This window comes from Chamaea fasciata, unplaced genomic scaffold (assembly GCF_029207755.1).
Source record: "Chamaea fasciata isolate MVZ Bird 193981 ecotype frontalis unplaced genomic scaffold, bChaFas1.0.hap1 SCAF_6, whole genome shotgun sequence".
NCBI lineage: Eukaryota > Metazoa > Chordata > Aves > Passeriformes > Sylviidae > Chamaea > Chamaea fasciata.
Window position 1 is genome coordinate 11,818,810 of NW_027094091.1, and position 17,274 is coordinate 11,836,083.

The window sequence follows — 17,274 nt, forward strand, 5'->3', positions numbered from 1 at the left end:
ATATCAACACGAACTGTGTCCACACAAACCATGTCTGGGCCAGAAGGACAGCCTAAGCCAGTAGCAGTTGCTCGCCACCATTCAGAAAAGGAATCCAAGACCAAATCAGGCCACATACTGACTGATGAGGAGGTGGCAGGACCTTCACATCCAACAGAAGAGCCAGAGCCAGAGATCATTACTCAGCCTGGGTGAGCTGCGTGACCTGCAGGTGCACCAAAGATAGTGGAACATGATGGACCAATGTATCTGATACCTAAGGGAATTGATAGTGCTGGAGATCATCTTTTCAGAGGGTGAGAGATTCCCTAAGAGTCCAAACAGTGTCCAGCACATGTCACAGATGTGGCTGAAATTCACACCAGAGATAATACTCCCCTTACCTAGCAATGCTGCAGTGGAGGGACAGAGAGGACAAGGTGGGTGCATTGGTCAGCAAATTAAGGATCTATGAGGACACTGTCACCACCCAGTTACAGGCCCAGATCCCATCTGTGGGAAAAACACTGGCTGAGCACATCGGGAGCTTGGAAGAGAAACTTCAACAGGGCCACCTGGAACTGAGAGAAGAGCTCAAGGAAGGAATTTTCCATGTCTTGCCAGGACCAACAAGACTCTGCTATTAGGAGCAGCCAAGGAGAGAGTACACTCCATGAGGCAATCTAGGGTTTTCCCTTCATGAGCATGGAGAAGACATGAGGAAATGGGATGGAAAGCCCACCTCTTCCTTAGCAGCCTGGGTGTGTGAATTGAAAAGAGGAATGACTACTGTAAGAAGCTCATGTAGGGAAAATGCTACTCTGGCCTCGTGTGGGCAAGACTCCAGGCGGTACAGGAATGATGATATGACCAATCCTCTTGAAGGGTCCTCCAGGTCATACTTACAGGTAGAGCCAAATGCACACCATGACCAGGATTAAGGGGCCTTCCCTCTAGCCAGGTAGAGGAAAGGGACAATCGGATCCATCGGGTTGCGTGGATCTGATGGCCTGGCACAGCTGACCACAAAGGTATATGGTAAATGTACCCTGATGGCATTGAGATATGTGGGGGTGGCCACAGTCTTTCAGCCTCACTCTTCCTGATTTCCAGACCTGTGCTGTGCATGGACTAAAGTGGCTTTTGAGGCACAGTGCTTCTTATGTCACAAATCTACAGCTTTCCCACTACCCAAACAATAAAGCAAAGTAACAAAAGGAGCATTCCCACTGGCTAACCTCAGGCACTGCAAAATACCCGACATTAAGACTTCATCTACACTGTATGTAGAACAAGCCAGGCTGAGCTGGGGAAACTCCAGCCTCTCCAAATGGCCCCTGAGAAAACCCCAACCTGATGCAGGTTATCTAGAGGTAGGTCAGGAAGATCCTGGCACCTTAAAAAGGACAATGTGATTAGAACAAAAGCCGCAATAGAAAAAAATTTCCAGGACTGAGTCCCCAGCACTGCCTGGGAGCAGAAATGGCCCATGCTAATCCTCATATTCTGCACACAGGAGCACCAAAGGCCTCCAGGTGGTGGTGTTATAAATGAGAATGTTTGAGATTGCTTAAAAATCACTAGCTAGAGTATGAGCAAAAGTCAGATTTAATATTAAGCAACTAAGCATGACAAGTTCATAGGCAAGATTCACTCTGCTACTTACAGGACAGCTAAGGCACAACAGAGGAAAGCAAGCAACAACAAAACCAAACAAAATCCAGGCAATCAAAACAAAAATAAACTATCTAGGAGGGGTTGTGTGGGTGTGTGTCTGTGTGTGACAAAATACAAGCGTGGACAAGGATGAAAAGGAACATGGCCTAAAAGCTTAACAACACTCAACAGTGCTTTAACATAACTTATGCCTTAAGCCTAGAAATTTAACATAGGAGAAACACTTAACTTATACCCAGCTTAATTTATAACTTAATTAATAGCTTAACCTTAGCAATCTAACAAAAGAGTAACACTTATCAGTCGTTAACCTAACTTACAACTTCCACATTGAACTTAGCAACTTAACAGGACATTTGGTAACACTTAGGTTATAGCTTATGTTAAACAATTTAGCAAAAGAACAACACTTAGCAGCATTTAAGTTAGTTTATAACTATAACTTAACCTTACCTACAGGTCTAACTTACTTAGATATCTAAGGTACTTAAACATCTAAGAAAGAAGTACTTCTCTCAGATTTTTTTATAGCATATGCATTGGGGCATGCACACAGACAAAAAAAGTCAGTGCAAGCAAAGTACCTGTGAAAAATTCCCCCCAGAGGTCAGTGAAACACTCACTTTGGATGCTTTTGCATCTCCTGACGGGCAAAGGATGGGGTCTTGAGGAGGGATATTGTCCCAGGATACATCATGTTCCAGCGATATTCCAGGTATAGCAAACCTGAGGGGTTGCTGGCTCTGAGAGGTGTCCCACTCAGAGGGAGATGCTGGTCACAGGCCTGCTGTGGTCCAGGAGAACTCAAAGGGTCTCATTTTGGACCATTGTTTCTAGGGTCAGAAGAGAGTGGGCTTTAGTCATAAGAATGTTTCATCTTGGCTCCAGTTTGAGTCGGCACTTCCTTTGAAAGTGTGAGAACAAGAATGTTATGCCATTCAGGCTAGAGGAGTATCTTTCAGCAGTGGTCATAAGGAAAACAGGAACTTGTTAGCAATTCCTGGGAGTGGACAGTGTTTCTGATAAGCTTGTAAATAGCTGAGCCCAGGTGCTGTTTCCAAGGCCAAGGCCTGCCAAGGATTTCTCAGATCATACTGCAGCCTGGAAAGGGGGGGGGGGGGGGGGGGGGGAAGCACCATCACAGGTGGCAAAACAGCTCACCACATTCTCGGGGAGTTCAAGATCTCCCTGAAAACCCAGCACTACTAAAGCACTTTGCTCTCTGGAGCAGAAGCTGCTGTCACCTCACCGTGGCTATACAGAGTCCTTTCAGAACCGAGACTCAACCTTCATAGCAGCACGTATGTGGTAGCACTAAAAGATAAACAAACCCCCTCCCACTGGAGAGCTCCTCTTGGCAATGGATCCAGGATAAGAGAGAGACCAGCACACCATGGCACGGGAGTGGGCACCTCTGCATGTAAGCTGGACAATTTTTATTATTGCTGTCATGTGAGAAAGTTCAAAACTAATGGAATGCACCCTCCCTTGGTAAATGCATCCCCAGCAAACTAGAGCATCCACAGACCTTTGAGTGGAGCCCTCTCTTTTCTCTCTGCAATGGGGACCTCCAGAGGAAAGGATGCGGGAGGCTGTAAATGTATTGGGGCTGAGGACCCAGCCAGACCAGCAGAGGGGATGTTGTTTTTGCTGCAGCTTGTTAAGCAAAGTGAGCTCTTTGAGCAGGTACTGCCATGTCTCCAGGTGTGCACCCATCAGCCTAAGGCAGGCTGTCGATGTATGGGCTGCCAAGTCATGAATTATTGCTATTGTCACTGCCCTGGGAAGAGATCTTCCTTTTTTTTGCAAGTCTGAAGGTAGTGGGACACTGTTTGGATACAACTGTAGGAAAACATGCTTGTCCTTCAGGCCAAGCAAGTGGGAATGAGTCACAATGCACTGGAGTTTCACTGCTTTATTTTCCTTGTTGCTAAATGAGACGCACAGTGAAGGAGGAATTCACATCTCAACCCAAAGGTCATCTGGGAGGTGAGTTTGGGCTAAAAGTGTCTACCAGGTAGCAGAGGTGGGGGAAGGACAGCTCACATCTGGTCCTGAGGGCCCAGGAACAGGACAGCTCCAGGGACCATTTACCTGCCCAGGGTGTGGGCAAATGGAAGCAAAAGATCATTCACCTGCTCACACTGCAGAGAGGCTTCTTCTGCAACGCCCCCTGGTACCACTGATAAGCTCAAACACTCCACATAGGAAGGACTCTGGACAGACACATCCTTTTTGGAGGGTTCTATTTGGCTATATACACTTTTACCAACTGCAGGTTTTGATAGTGTAAAAACCATTACTAACAAAAAAAACCCCAAACCAACCTGTTGGAACCCTGGAGGCTGAAAATTTCAGGCTTTCTGAGCTGAGGGGTGCTGACCCTCAAGCAAGCACCACATTTGACTTGAGGCCTTGGAACAGGCTTCCAAGACTGAGTGATAGCACAGGGGTTATGAGTGTGTAATTTGAATAGTATTGTGTGATCTCACAGGGTGAAAAACTTGGATTTAAGATTTTAATATACAGTAATATGTGCGTGAGTCAAGATGATTTAAGGCGTTGTCTAGGTCCTTCTTCACCTTCTTCCTTCTTCATGGGTTTGGGTGGTTTTCTGTAATTGGGTGAAAAAGCTCTACATTGCAGGCCTTGCGTGGTCATGATTGGGTCAAAAGCATAAATAATATACGTGTCACCTCGTTATTGGGGGATTATCGCTTAAATAACCTTGGAAAGAGTTAGAAGCACTCTATTATACCTCGTTTCTCTAGCTTGCTAGACTGAGCTTACAGCTTGTGAGTCTGTAAATAGATAAGATATAATAAACAACCAAGTCCGAACTCGAAATCTATGTTTCCCGGGTTATTCATCCTGACCTTGGCAGAGAAAAAGAAACCAGAACTGTCACACCAACCAACCAACCAAAACCAAACTAAAAACCGCACTAGCAGGAGGAAACGTGGAACCCTGCGTGCCTGCCCTGCCTGTGTGAACTGCCACACAAACTGCCGTGCCCTCAGAGCCGTGCCATGCCCGTTTGCCCGCTCCTGTTCACAGCACTCCCCAGAGCCCTCTTTTAATTCCTGGTCAGGAGGAAAGTCCTGAGAACGAGGAACTCACCTGCTCAGTGCTCTCTTAATCACCACACTGCTCGCTGCGTATACACACACACATATTTTTCAGTGGGATTGCAAAGACCCTCAGCTCCATCAGCAGCAGTTCAGCCCAGAGGAAGCACCCCAACTAACTTAGCACTCAAACAATGATGTGCAGTGAAAATCACCACTTCTTGCACAGATTTAAATAAAAATTTCTGTCAGATGAAAATGCTGACGGTTAGTGTTGTGAAGCTGCAATCTTACAGAAGCTGCTTCATGTAGCTGTCAGTGGGCAGATACATGTCCAATTTTCTTCCACACTCAAAGTATTTTTAAAGGAAGGCTATAGGCAGTGTTTCCATGTTCCTGTTCTGCTTCAAAACAATTAGTTAGAAGGGAGGAAAACAAGCTTTCTCAGTGCTTAACATCCAGCCTTAAGGGGAAGGTGACTCTCATCTTTTCCACATCAGGCTATGATTTGTAAGAGGAACAGCAGGATGCTAATGTGTTTGTTTTTTTTTTTTTTTCCTAGAGTAAAAGGCAATTAAAGCTTTTGAGTAACAATACGAAAATAAATGAACCATCTCAGTGCATACAATCAATGATGGGATTTGGTGTTTGGTTTCCAGGCATCCTATTTGCACGCAACACTTGCTTGTATGTAGATGCCAGAGCAGGTATGTTATCTCCTTACAAGTTGGCAAATTGCACCTGATTTTTGCTGCATGAATTAATATATTTCTAACTCAATGGCATAGCTGTTGGTTTTCCTTCATATCCATCTGCTGTTCAAACAACTGCAGCTGTGAAGCTGAGGCTGGAGCACAGCTCCTTTCAACCTCCTTCAGCTGTTACTGGATGTGAGCCTTTCCCTGAGAGGCTGCAACATTTTTCAAAAGTATTGAAAAGGTATTGACTATTTGGAAATTTCTTTTGCCTTTTCTAGTGGAAATAGAGAAGCCAGAAGGCAGACAAGCAGCTCAGTGTAAGAATATAAGAAAGCACTACTCTACCCCAATGGTAACAGAGAAACACAGAATGGTTTGGGTTGGAAGGGACTGTCAACCCCCCTGCCATGGACAGGGACACCTTCCACTGGACCAGATTGCTCACAGCCCCATCGAGCCTGGCCTTAAATACCTCCAAAGATGGGGCAGCCACAGCATCTCTGGGCAACATTCTTACTACCCATGTTACAAAAAAATTGCAACAAATTTCCAATTAATAACAGCTATTTTCTGGCACTTAAGAGATCCATTAGTTCTAAGAAATAAAACCACATGTTAATACCAATAGATCTACCGGGTTTTTTTTTCTCTGGGAGAACAGGGCAAAATTCTGCATTCATGCCTCCTGCATGATGCTGTTAGTCATTACAGAGTGGGCTCTTAAGTTATTCAGAACTTCTATATGTGTTGTGTTGTTTTTCTGTGGTTATGGAAAAATGTACCAGTTTGTAGAACAAGCAGTACTTTTTCATGTTACATTGAAGATGAAATTCAAATGACTATTTTTTCTAAATTCTGTATATTCTAAATGCTAAAGCTGAACTTTCAGCTATTCTTCTGTAACTAATTTAGAATTGTCAATAGCCATGTAATATCCTCCTCCTCTTCCGTTAATAAATACTAATTCAAAAGACTGAATTAACAGCCTAGAGAAAGGGCACCTGCCTTTGGAACTATTTGTAATTCATCATATATTGAAAACTCAGTAAGAATAATAAATGTAAGAGTAACTGGATAATTAACAGCAGCTTCCAGATTCTGTGCCTCTCCAACCTAGAAGATGGACTGGTTTGCAACACAGAGCTGTAGCAGGAATGGAACAAATGTATTTTGTGCTCTGTTTGCTCACAAAGTGCAAAGTAAAGAGAAGCACCCTTTGCAAAAACACCTTGATTATTAAATTCCAGAAATTTTGTGCTTTAGAAAGATTTATTTGGTAAAGGTTTCAGAACACTGAACACTAGACCGACAAGATAATGGAGTGCCTATCCATCATGTCACCATTAATATATCCTCTTTTTCCATAAAAACTTAAAAGCATCAAAGAGAAACACTTGAGAACTACCATTAAAAGGCATTATTTAAAGGTCTTGTAAAATTTGCTTACTCTGTCCCTTGTGGTTGCACTGAAGAACTGAAAATATATGGAAAATGACCTTCAGCATGCTACTGTGCTAAACTTCCCACCTGTGCTGAAGAGAGGCACTTGACAAATTCAAGTATCCCCATCAATCCATCACTAAAGAGCACATGAATTATTTTCATAGGATCTAGCTAATTCAGAGGGGGATTTTTTTTTTTTTAATGTAAGTGCATAAAGGGTAATTGTTTAACTTTGAATCTGACCAATATTGAGATGGGTATTTTTGAAGGAGCTCTCACCTCCAAGGAACCAGAGATTTTTAGCTAATAATTCTAAGTCTGCAAATTTGGTAACAGTTATATGCCAATATCCTCTAACAATTTCCGCAAAAAAGACTGAAACAACTTTCAGAGTTGTTATTATGATACAGACGGGAACTGAGGTACCAAGATTAAGCCTTTCATCGCTTAAAAAGCAACTCATTCCAAAGAGATCAAGTACTTGCCCTCCTCTTGTAAAACTTCCCACATCTGACCTGAGTCACTTTTTAATTTTCAGGACATGTAATAACTCCTTCAAGATGCACCACAGTAAGTCACTAAGTTGAACATTCATACAAAGGATAAAAGCTAAAAGGAGAAAATATAACATTAGTTCTGAATCCCAAGACAGTTGCCTTTTTTTCCTCATAAACATATGAATAGAAGTTTCACAACTGTGTATATGTAAGGGAAAAAAAAGTTTAAAAAATTAAAATCTTTTGTGCTTAAATTTCAGAGCCAGGAAGAATGCTTAGGTATCTCAAAAGAGCCTACTGATGTTCTAATAAAAGGAGGAGAAAGGCCTAAGTTTGGCTTATTTTCAGTCAAAATGGGCCTGGGTAGGGGAAGCTGTCAAAACTTGCATTTACTTGCTGTGTTACTCCTTTTCTTTTCCCCAGGTGGAAACAAGAGATAGTTGGCAAGTTTTCAAAGCTAGAAGCACCCTGAAGAAATGATTTTACTTCATAGATTTTCTGATGGGCTGAAGCATGACTGTGGGGCTTTGGATAGTGGGGGCTTCTCCCGTGGGCACTGGGCACCCCACACCTGTAGGGCCTTTGGCATGCTCCCTCCCAGCTGCCGCTCTGGGTAATGCTCAAGAGGGTGCTCATAGCTGGCATGCAGTCATGGCCCCACTGTCCCCAAAAGTTTTCCCTTCTCTATCAGGTTTTCACTACTAACCCTTCTCCCTGGTCCAGGTGATGACCGACACACAAAGGCAAAAAGGAATCTAAAGCAGGCTCAGCGGAGGAGTCACAGAAATGGCAGGATGTTTCTGTGATGTGCAGCCGCAGTGGCCAGAAAAGGTCCAAAGTCACAACAAAACCAGGGGCAAGCATTATGTGTAGACTGCAAAGCTACAAAAACTTCTGGAACACCAGATTTTACCCTTGGCTTCAAAACCATCAAGTGCAACTTCAAGTATCTCACACCAGAATATTCTGAACATTCTAAATTGTAGTTTTCAGTGAAAGCTGCTATCAGCACAACACAAACAACTGGTCACACTGTCAAAGCATAATGAACAAATGTTGTACCCATTTAATTCAAGTTTGTACTTCATGTTTATTTGCAAAATACAAGTAATTAAACATTCTATTTCCATTTCCACTCTAGACTTTTAGGTATAATTTCAGTTGTTGTGGCTTGTCCATTACCGGTACCATCTCAATAACAGCCTTGCTATTTGCCTTCCACACATCAGCATAGACTATACTTTAGTGTTACCAATCAGGAAAACCAGCAAATTTCATACACAATATTTAATGGAAAGTAGAAGCCCAGGGACATTGTAAAACCTTGCTGGGGTGTGAAATGTTGTGCCCTTTCAAAAAACAGTGGTCACTAACTTCTGGACAAATAGTGGCACAGTGATTGCTGTACGCAAATATCACCACCAGGTACTGACTCTAAGATCACTTTTCTTCTAGAAAGCACCAAATAAATACAAGCAATAAATGCAACAAAAGCTGTTGTCAGCTCCCTATTCTAAGCCATACCTGTGAAAATACAAATGGGCACATTGTGAATACTTAAAGAGTAAAGTGCTTTTAACACTGAGCAAGTGAACGCATCTAGTGTTGTACCACAGGCAATATATCCATTTTGGACACAACAGTTTCCATGCAATTAGTCAGCAGCGATCCCCTGCATTCACTTTTAATACTAAAGTACTATATATTACATCAGTCATACAGGGTTTAAGGTCAGGATACGGTGTGTACACTTGCAAAACTCAACCAATGCTCTATATTAGCACACTTTTTGAGCATTGCTACAGCAAGGTAGATTTTTGTTGGGTTTTTTTTTTTCCTCTTAAGAAGCCAAACCTTTGGTAGTGTAAATGCAGTGGACATTGAAAATACCACTGAACCAATATGTGAGCACATTATGCAGCTGACAGGAATGGGAAGAAGAAAAAATCAAAAGCAAATTTAATGGCTTTATGCACTGTGCTCCTCCAGTCCTGCTCTATTTTCACGTGCCTCCCTGCAGGTAAGAGTTTAGACATGCAATTCAAGCAAGTGATTGCTTTCAGTTCAAAGACAGGCCATTTACTGCCAAGACGACCCTCCAGAATTGTGCTGAATTCAATTATACTCCCTTGCCTCAAGTTCAGCAACACTTTTTTAAACTCATTGCTTGCCTTCAGCACAATATCTTTGGTTATATCATCCTCCTCTATAGGCTTGCTTCCATTTTTGCTACTGAAAGGCATGCCCACAGTTATTTCAAATTTGTACCGATCAAACATTTTCATGTGGCATTTATGCTTTGTCAAAAACTTCAGACGGCACAATTCTTCCTCCTCCAGTGTAACATTTTTGGGATCACAGAGAGGGTAGGTTTCACCATACAAACACCTCATCCAATCGCCAATAAAAAACGGAAGCATGTTTATTGCAGATTCTGCACTATTGTCGATTTCTGTCACACGCACATATTTGAACCGCCCAGTCCATGTCACTCGGTGTCCTTCCAGGTGACTGCACAGAATCTGAGTACGTGCCATGTTAGTCTCCTTCCAGGCCCGGGGTCCACAGAGAAAACCATACTGATTCCACGTCAGGGTGGAGTTGTAAACTTTCATTCCTTCAGATCGATACACATAGAACCAACAGAACAGCACTACAGCCGTAATCCACACCAGAATGAGCTTCACGATCGAGCTTCGAGTGAGCGATTTTACCACTTCAACTATAGAGAAGTTAACCTTTGTCCACCATCGAAAAAGCAAAGGAACAGCACACAAAACCAGGGTCACTACAATTTTCATGAGCTCCAAAGACAAAAACCACTTAATCAAGTGAACAAGACACATCAGTGCAATGCCTACACCCAGCACTGGGAGTGCAAAGAGGAACAGGAAGTAACCGATGGATGCACGAACGAGCCCAATGCCAGAGGACTCCTGCAGAATGACCACAGAGAGTTCACACCACATAAAGCACACCAGGTATGGGACCAGGTAGCAGTAGGTGCCTTTAAAATTCCGTAGTTGGGCCATTCTAAAGAAAAGATAGAACAAGTACAAAAACAGAAGGCATGGGATGCTTAAATTGATCACAAAGAAATGGCCTACAGGAACTGTAAAGAAGGTTTTACCTAATAATTTCAAGTAGCCAAAATTCCCAGGTAATAGCTGCAAGAGGGATAAGCAACCTGCAGCTATCTCAGTCATTAATGCCCTTCGTGTGTAAGGTTCTGCACATGTGCTTAAACTCATGTAACTTGTCACTGTGAAGAAAACTGAGACAGTAGCTAACTCTGAGCATGGTATACAGTCTTTGCTTGCTATAGGGAAAGAAAAAATTACAAAGAATACCGAGAGTAAAAAATATATGTACGGCTCTAAGTGGTTCCATCCGAAGTTCACCTCAGCTTGCTCAACATCTAGGTTTGGTTCAAAACGAAGTAGTAAGTCAGTCAAAGCACGGAAGTTTTCCCAAGCCTTACTGTCCTGAAAAACTTTCAGTGTGCAAATCACCATAGAAATAAAGGACAAATAGAATATGATTAATGGAATAATGAAGGCAAAAAAATCAATTGTCAGATTACTGATGATGAAGAAAAAGATGAGAGCATTGATATGGTGTGTTGGAACAATGGTAGACAGCCAATGCATTCCTGCCTTTGATGCAATATCTATAAGGTATTCTTTAATTTCCATAATGGCATGAAGTGGATATTTTACAACCTGGAAAAAGAGAAAGAAGCATTTTATTAATGAGCAGTTTTGTATCTTTACATCACAGACATTCTTAGCTGAAGCAGTAGCAGCCAGTTGTCTAAGCTCAGCTAGCATGGAAAGATTTATATTTCAGATCAATGTTGCCAATAAAATAAGATTACTGTGTCCGAGATTATTAGCTCCATTTTGATTAACTCAGTCAGACGAAGCTCAGAGGCAATTTTGATTTCAGGCAAGATGTATTTCATTACCTTTGACACATATAATTAAATGGCTTCCTAGTCAAATATTCTGCTCTGCTAACTTCACGCTGAAGATAAAATACTTGGCTACAGCCCTGCACTATCTTAAGACATTACTTGAGCTGAGAGTATTGTATTTTAAAGCATGTAAATGTCACATTCTGCAAGGATTATGCTATATGGTCTACACATACACACTGCAGGAAGTAGTGCCTATGATTCATATGCACATACAGAAGTCTTTACAGCTGTGGTTTTATCTTTAAACAATCCTTCCCAAGCATCAAGGGGTGCAGCTGTCAAAACCTGTTTTGGAAGCAGCAGCAGTATGTTAAATTCAATTACTACACATTTACAGATTCTTTTAACTCCACAACGGTAACTGCAGAGGATCTTAAAACTCTACCTATTTTAGGTGGCATTCTCCACCACAGTCACTGGACAACAGAGGAAACCACTGGATTGAACATTGTCCCTATAACCAACCATACACTTAACACAAGATCAATTAAAAGGTACCGTATTTTTCAAACATACATGCACATATTGCATAGGGATTGCAAATATTAGATGCTGCAATCAATCCTCCTTCTCCCATAAAATGACAGTTTTTATGTTTTCCCAGATCTTATATTTTTATATTTATTAGTTCAAGGGGAAAAGCAAAGAATTTTCCAGCAAATACCTGCGGCACTGTGATTGGGACAACATATGCCCCAGTGATTTGGTCAAAAGCTTGTTTATTTGTGAAGGCATCTCTGTTCTTCATAAATGCATCTCTTTCAGATAATTAGCCATGCAAAAGCTTGGAAAGAGACACCTTCCACTCCCCCCTTTTTCCCACCTCTGCAATATGATAATGGACAACAATATTACAGCAAGAACTCTCAGGTCAGCAGTCAAACACCTAAAATTACCACACCTAAAATTATCTCACCTAAAATTTATGCCAGTATTGAAGGCATGCACCTTAATTTTCCCTTCTCCTTTCACTGTCTAGAGAAGTATCAGTATAAAAGCTAACAGCAAGTTTTATCTTTCTTGAATTCTGTCAGAACAGAACCTTTTCATGCTATGGATAATTTTTCCCACCTGCTTGATCCTGCCTAAATTATAAAGATACAAAGCATATAACACAATCTATAATAAAAATAGGGCAGTGATGACAGGTACATTTAAATCCTCACTGAAGATATAAAGAAGGTAGATTGTCCTTGTACAGGGAAAACTGTTGTCACTTTCCTTTAAATACATGACTCATATATACAAAACTTAAAACATATATATGAGGTCAAGTCCAAAAAGAAGTTACAGCAACAACTCTTGTACTGATCTATATAGACTAAACATCAGTATTGAGAGAGAAGCACAAGTCACTCCTGTTTTGTCTGCGATGCCATTCAACCTAACCTGTTCCATACTGCCTTTTTACCTTCAGTCGTAGGGGTAACTCTTCAGGACTCTTCCCTGCCAACTCATCATCTTCCTCTTCGTGCATAATCAGGTTAGATGGGATGATTCCTTTTGCGTACTTCTTGGTAATTTCAACAAAGTCATCCAAAGCAATAAATTTTTTAGCTAAAAAAAAAGAAAATTTGCATTAAATTTTATCACAACACTGTATTGATTATGAATTAGAATATTAATTTTCTTTCCTGCCAGAATCTAGTCTACAAAAACTGAACTACTGACAACACAGGTTTACCTTGCAACTTGTCCTGAGATCTCTGAAAACAACAATCTCCTTGTGCCAGCAATAGATCTTGTCAGATCAGTAAGTAAGTTTATTACACTGATAAGTAGGATAACAAAGTGAGTGAATGTAGCTTATCTGCAAGTATTCCACAGAAAAAAGACTACTGGATTAAGTCACAGTTTTAAATAATAAACTATTGTATCTGCATCAGAGAAATATTCAACAGCTGCATTGGAAAGAAAGACTTGTACAGAAGTAGCAATGAAGTATCTGTATGTCATCAACTGAATCACTGACTTCTGATTTGTCATTTAGCAGTCATTTTTCTGAGTTCAGAAGTTACAAACATATAATTATGGGAAATACACAAGTATTGTATCTATGAGACTAAATATGGATTACTTGAAGTGTATTAATTTAATATGCTGTGTGGCTATACAAAGGGCCTTCTCCAAACTGCATCAACTGTGATCTAAAACAGCAACAAAAAAGACCTTGCTCAGTTTACAGAGAGACAAAATTCACCCCTCTGCCCTGGAAGATCTTGATCCACTCCTGTGAGCATAAGGGAGGCACAAGGTTACTACTGAAAACTCTGGGGAAACAGCAGGACAGATGGTTTGTTTATACACTGGCTCAAACTCTTTGCACCCAGTTCTCTACATGAGCATGGATTAACTAGTTTCTATGGCAGATAAGCTTGATGCAGTTTGTCAAGGAGAATAATTAACAGCATTTTTTCCCCATAAACTAAAGTAAATGACATTGTTGTATACATGAAAGAATTGAATGACAAAAATCTGTAACACACCTCCTACACAGTAAATTTAACTACTTAGCTGATGAGAAGATATGAAAGCTGGTCTGCTTACTAGTTTGAGATTTTAAAAAGACAGACAACTGCTTCATCAAATTCAGAATCAGAGGATTAATGGGTTTGGGCCCAGAAAATTTTTAATTTAAATATGCTATATTTATAGAAGCAACATATAAATAGCTCAGTATTCAATACTGAAAACACTGGAGATATAGAACAAAATAAAGTATTTGTCTCAAGATACATACTAGAGGAATGTTAAGAGTTCAACTAAAAATCAACATCTCACAATCTATCTTTTGGTTTAATCTCACAATATGGATGCTGCCTTTGGCTTGGACTTTTACTACTCCCCCTCCTCCACGTATGAACCCTTATGTCCCGCAAAATACCATCTGGCATGCCTCCCAAGAAACAAGAAAGGATTTATTTCTGCTAACTATTCTTATTGTTCACAGACTGTATGGCAACTTTATTTGCATCAAGAAATCCATGAGACTCTATAGCTGACTTGGTGGGCTTCAGATTAAGCCTAATATGAAAGGTGTCATCTAAATTTACTGTTTTATTGGGAAAAAATATACAGTGCTGGAATAGTCTTATTTGTGTAGAATCAGCAAGCAGACAAGTTAGAACCTCACAAAAATACCTTAACAGCACTTTTACAGGATCATGAGACATCCTGGAAAGGAAGGAGTTATTAACTTACTATGTATAGATGGCCTATCCACTGCAATGACATGCACCCTCCTCTCAGGCATGCAACAACTGCCTGCTGACAATGTCACCTCTAATTTTCTGTTTATATCTCCATTAAGGACAACCCAGACCAGATACCTGCAAACACGTATCTGACTTAAAAATTATCTTCCAAGTATTGGCAATGTACTAACACCGAAAGAAGAATCTCCTTCTGGCATGGTAAATGAAGAAACTCCGTGAGTCAGAGAAGTAAATGCTGGAGAGTAACAGCTTTCTTGTTCCTCCATGAAAGGTAAAGGCTCTCTAGAGAAGAGGTAACAGCTTAACTCCCACTTTAAGTGTTTGATGAAAACTTTTCATTTTAAAATGTCATTAGTATTTTGTCACCCAAGTGTCTCTTAAATTGATATAAAAAGCGTATTTTGTAGATTCTACTTTATTATTCATAGATTTTTTTCAATTTGGTTATGACAAATTCCCCTGCCTCCCCCCATCCACCCTAGGAAAAGGAAAATATTCACATCAATTTCTGCCTACACTTACAAATAGGTTCATTTACTGCCCTGCTATTTTATCTGCAATTTAAGGCTTTAAAAAAAAAATTACATTTGCCAGTTCCTTTTCTGATAACTCTCTGAATTACTGAAGTATCCAGAACAAAATGACTTGCTGTGCACTCACTCAGTAGCAGCACATGCCAGTTCACCTAAAGGAATGGAAAGAACCCCAATACAACACAACTCAAATGAGCCCAAGTACATCTGCATTACGATACAATGATTGGACAATGAAACTCAACAGCCTTGTCCTTGAGAGACTGTTTCCAGCTTTCCAGAAGCGGCAGCCAAGTCACAAAAACAGCTGACATAGTCTCACAGAAGGTTTGATAGGAACACAAGCCTGCTTTCCAAAATATTATTTCTCACATCCCTTAATCCTTTATTCACATATGGGCATGTGCCCCTGCTCCTCTTTTTACTTCTGTCAAAGCTAATGACAATTAAAATCTTCCACTCTTCTTAGGAATGCTATTTTTAAAGTCACCTGTGTTATGAACACAATCCTTGAAGGTAAAGGCCAAATTTATCTAATGAAATGCAACCCCCAATCTTTCAAGGAGTTTAAACCTGAAAACCTCCAGAACTGACTCCCTATTCCATGTATGACACTTCATTTTCACATAGTCTTAACTACAAATGTATCAGGAAATAATATGCTTTGTGACATTTAAAAGTGCTTTTCAAGTACTGATCTAGACTGCACATGAACTATTCCATATGACTTAGTGCATTTCAAGAAACTGAGGTTTGCCTGACAATGAATAATTGAACATTATGCTAAATACTTCTCTTGAAAAACTACACATGCTGCATTGTTGATAATTCATTTTCATAATATAACACCTTGACTTTCCTCCTAAAAGCCCAAAAGCATATCAGCATTTCTCGGTTTATGCCAGACTGAGGAGAACTTTAAATTCCAATCCCCATCCCACCAAACCTTACAAAACTCACAGACTTAGGTCTACAAATCTTACCCCGCGTGTATTAAGGGGTTTAATTTTTTGCAATAAATGAACTAAGCCGCTGTAAATAATGAAAGAAGTATCTCTGTGCATCTTTCCTAAATCATTAATTGAACAAATATGAAAAGACAAATATTAATTATAAAGGAAGGGGAAACCGAAGCAAACCAAATAGAATGAAGGATCTGTCTGCACTAAATTGGTGCATAATTCATTCCCTCACTGTAATCAGAAACCTTACTGCATTTAGAATTTAAAAAAATACATTGAAAGTGAAAATCTTTGCTGAATAGACTTTTGAGTGCTGAAAGGGTAAGAATATAAAAATAATGAACGACATGCAAACTCCCTTTAGTAGTTGACTGTAACGGTGATGTCTTCTGTGAGTTCACATGCAGATCAGTTATTTGTTTTCCATGTGGAATAAACTGACACTATCCGTTTATTGCAATCCAAACCTTCCATAGACTCTTAGTCTGGCAGCACAGAATTGTTTACCAAAGCAAACTAGAAACTAAAACCACTGGCCAAGACTGAAAGCAGCAGCATGCACTCACATTCACTGTTCACTAATCGCTCCAGCATCCTTCTCTGCTTCTGAACGGACTTTGGGACTGGGCCAGGCTGCTTCTCACCATCTGTTTCAATAATAGAAAGTCAAAGCAGTCAATTAAAGTGATCAAATAGTAACTGCAACATCTGGGGAACAGTATTTCCTCAAAGAAAGGAAAAGACAAACTTAACATAGAAACAGACAAGTGGCTATATAGTTTTCTATATTCCTGTTACTATATTAGAAAAAGAAACAGGACCGCCATTGCTAACACTTAGTGCTGCAGTGGCAGAGTGTCTTGAAGACTGAATCGGTAAATTGAAACATCTAGTGAGGTATCATCAGGATGACTGTTAAGAGGGGGAAAAAAAAAATCAAATACAGCAAAGCCATAAAATACCTATTTTCCAAAGACAGTGAGTGCTAAAAAAAAGTATTTTAAATCTATTATAACTTGAACAAGTTCTTAACTGACCCAGGACCTACCGCAATTGTTGGTCCAGAAAGAATAGTTATTAAAAGAGGGTTAGTCATTGAGAGAGTTACATTATCTTAAGTAGATTGTACATTTACTATTATCTCATTCCTGATTATTCATAAAGCCCTTTAGGTTTCTAGCTGTACTGTATTTATCAATACCATAAATCAGCTCATGAACAAA

The 17,274-nt window shown here is 40.3% G+C and overlaps 1 protein-coding gene across 3 annotated transcripts in view; it reads right to left on the minus strand.

Annotated features, from left to right (window-relative positions):
- Nucleotides 1-9,202: 9,202 nt before the first annotated feature.
- WFS1 (wolframin ER transmembrane glycoprotein) overlaps nt 9,203-17,274 on the minus strand; it is a 32,349-nt gene continuing 24,277 nt past the window's right edge. For all 3 annotated transcript variants that reach the window (XM_066185430.1, XM_066185431.1, XM_066185429.1), the window contains exons 6-8: nt 16,618-16,698; nt 12,753-12,898; nt 9,203-11,084 (exon numbers count right to left, since the gene is read on the minus strand). In XM_066185430.1, coding sequence (XP_066041527.1) covers nt 9,276-11,084; nt 12,753-12,898; nt 16,618-16,698 — 2,036 coding nt within the window. In that variant the 3' untranslated portion in view covers nt 9,203-9,275. The remainder of the gene's footprint in view (nt 11,085-12,752; nt 12,899-16,617; nt 16,699-17,274) is intronic.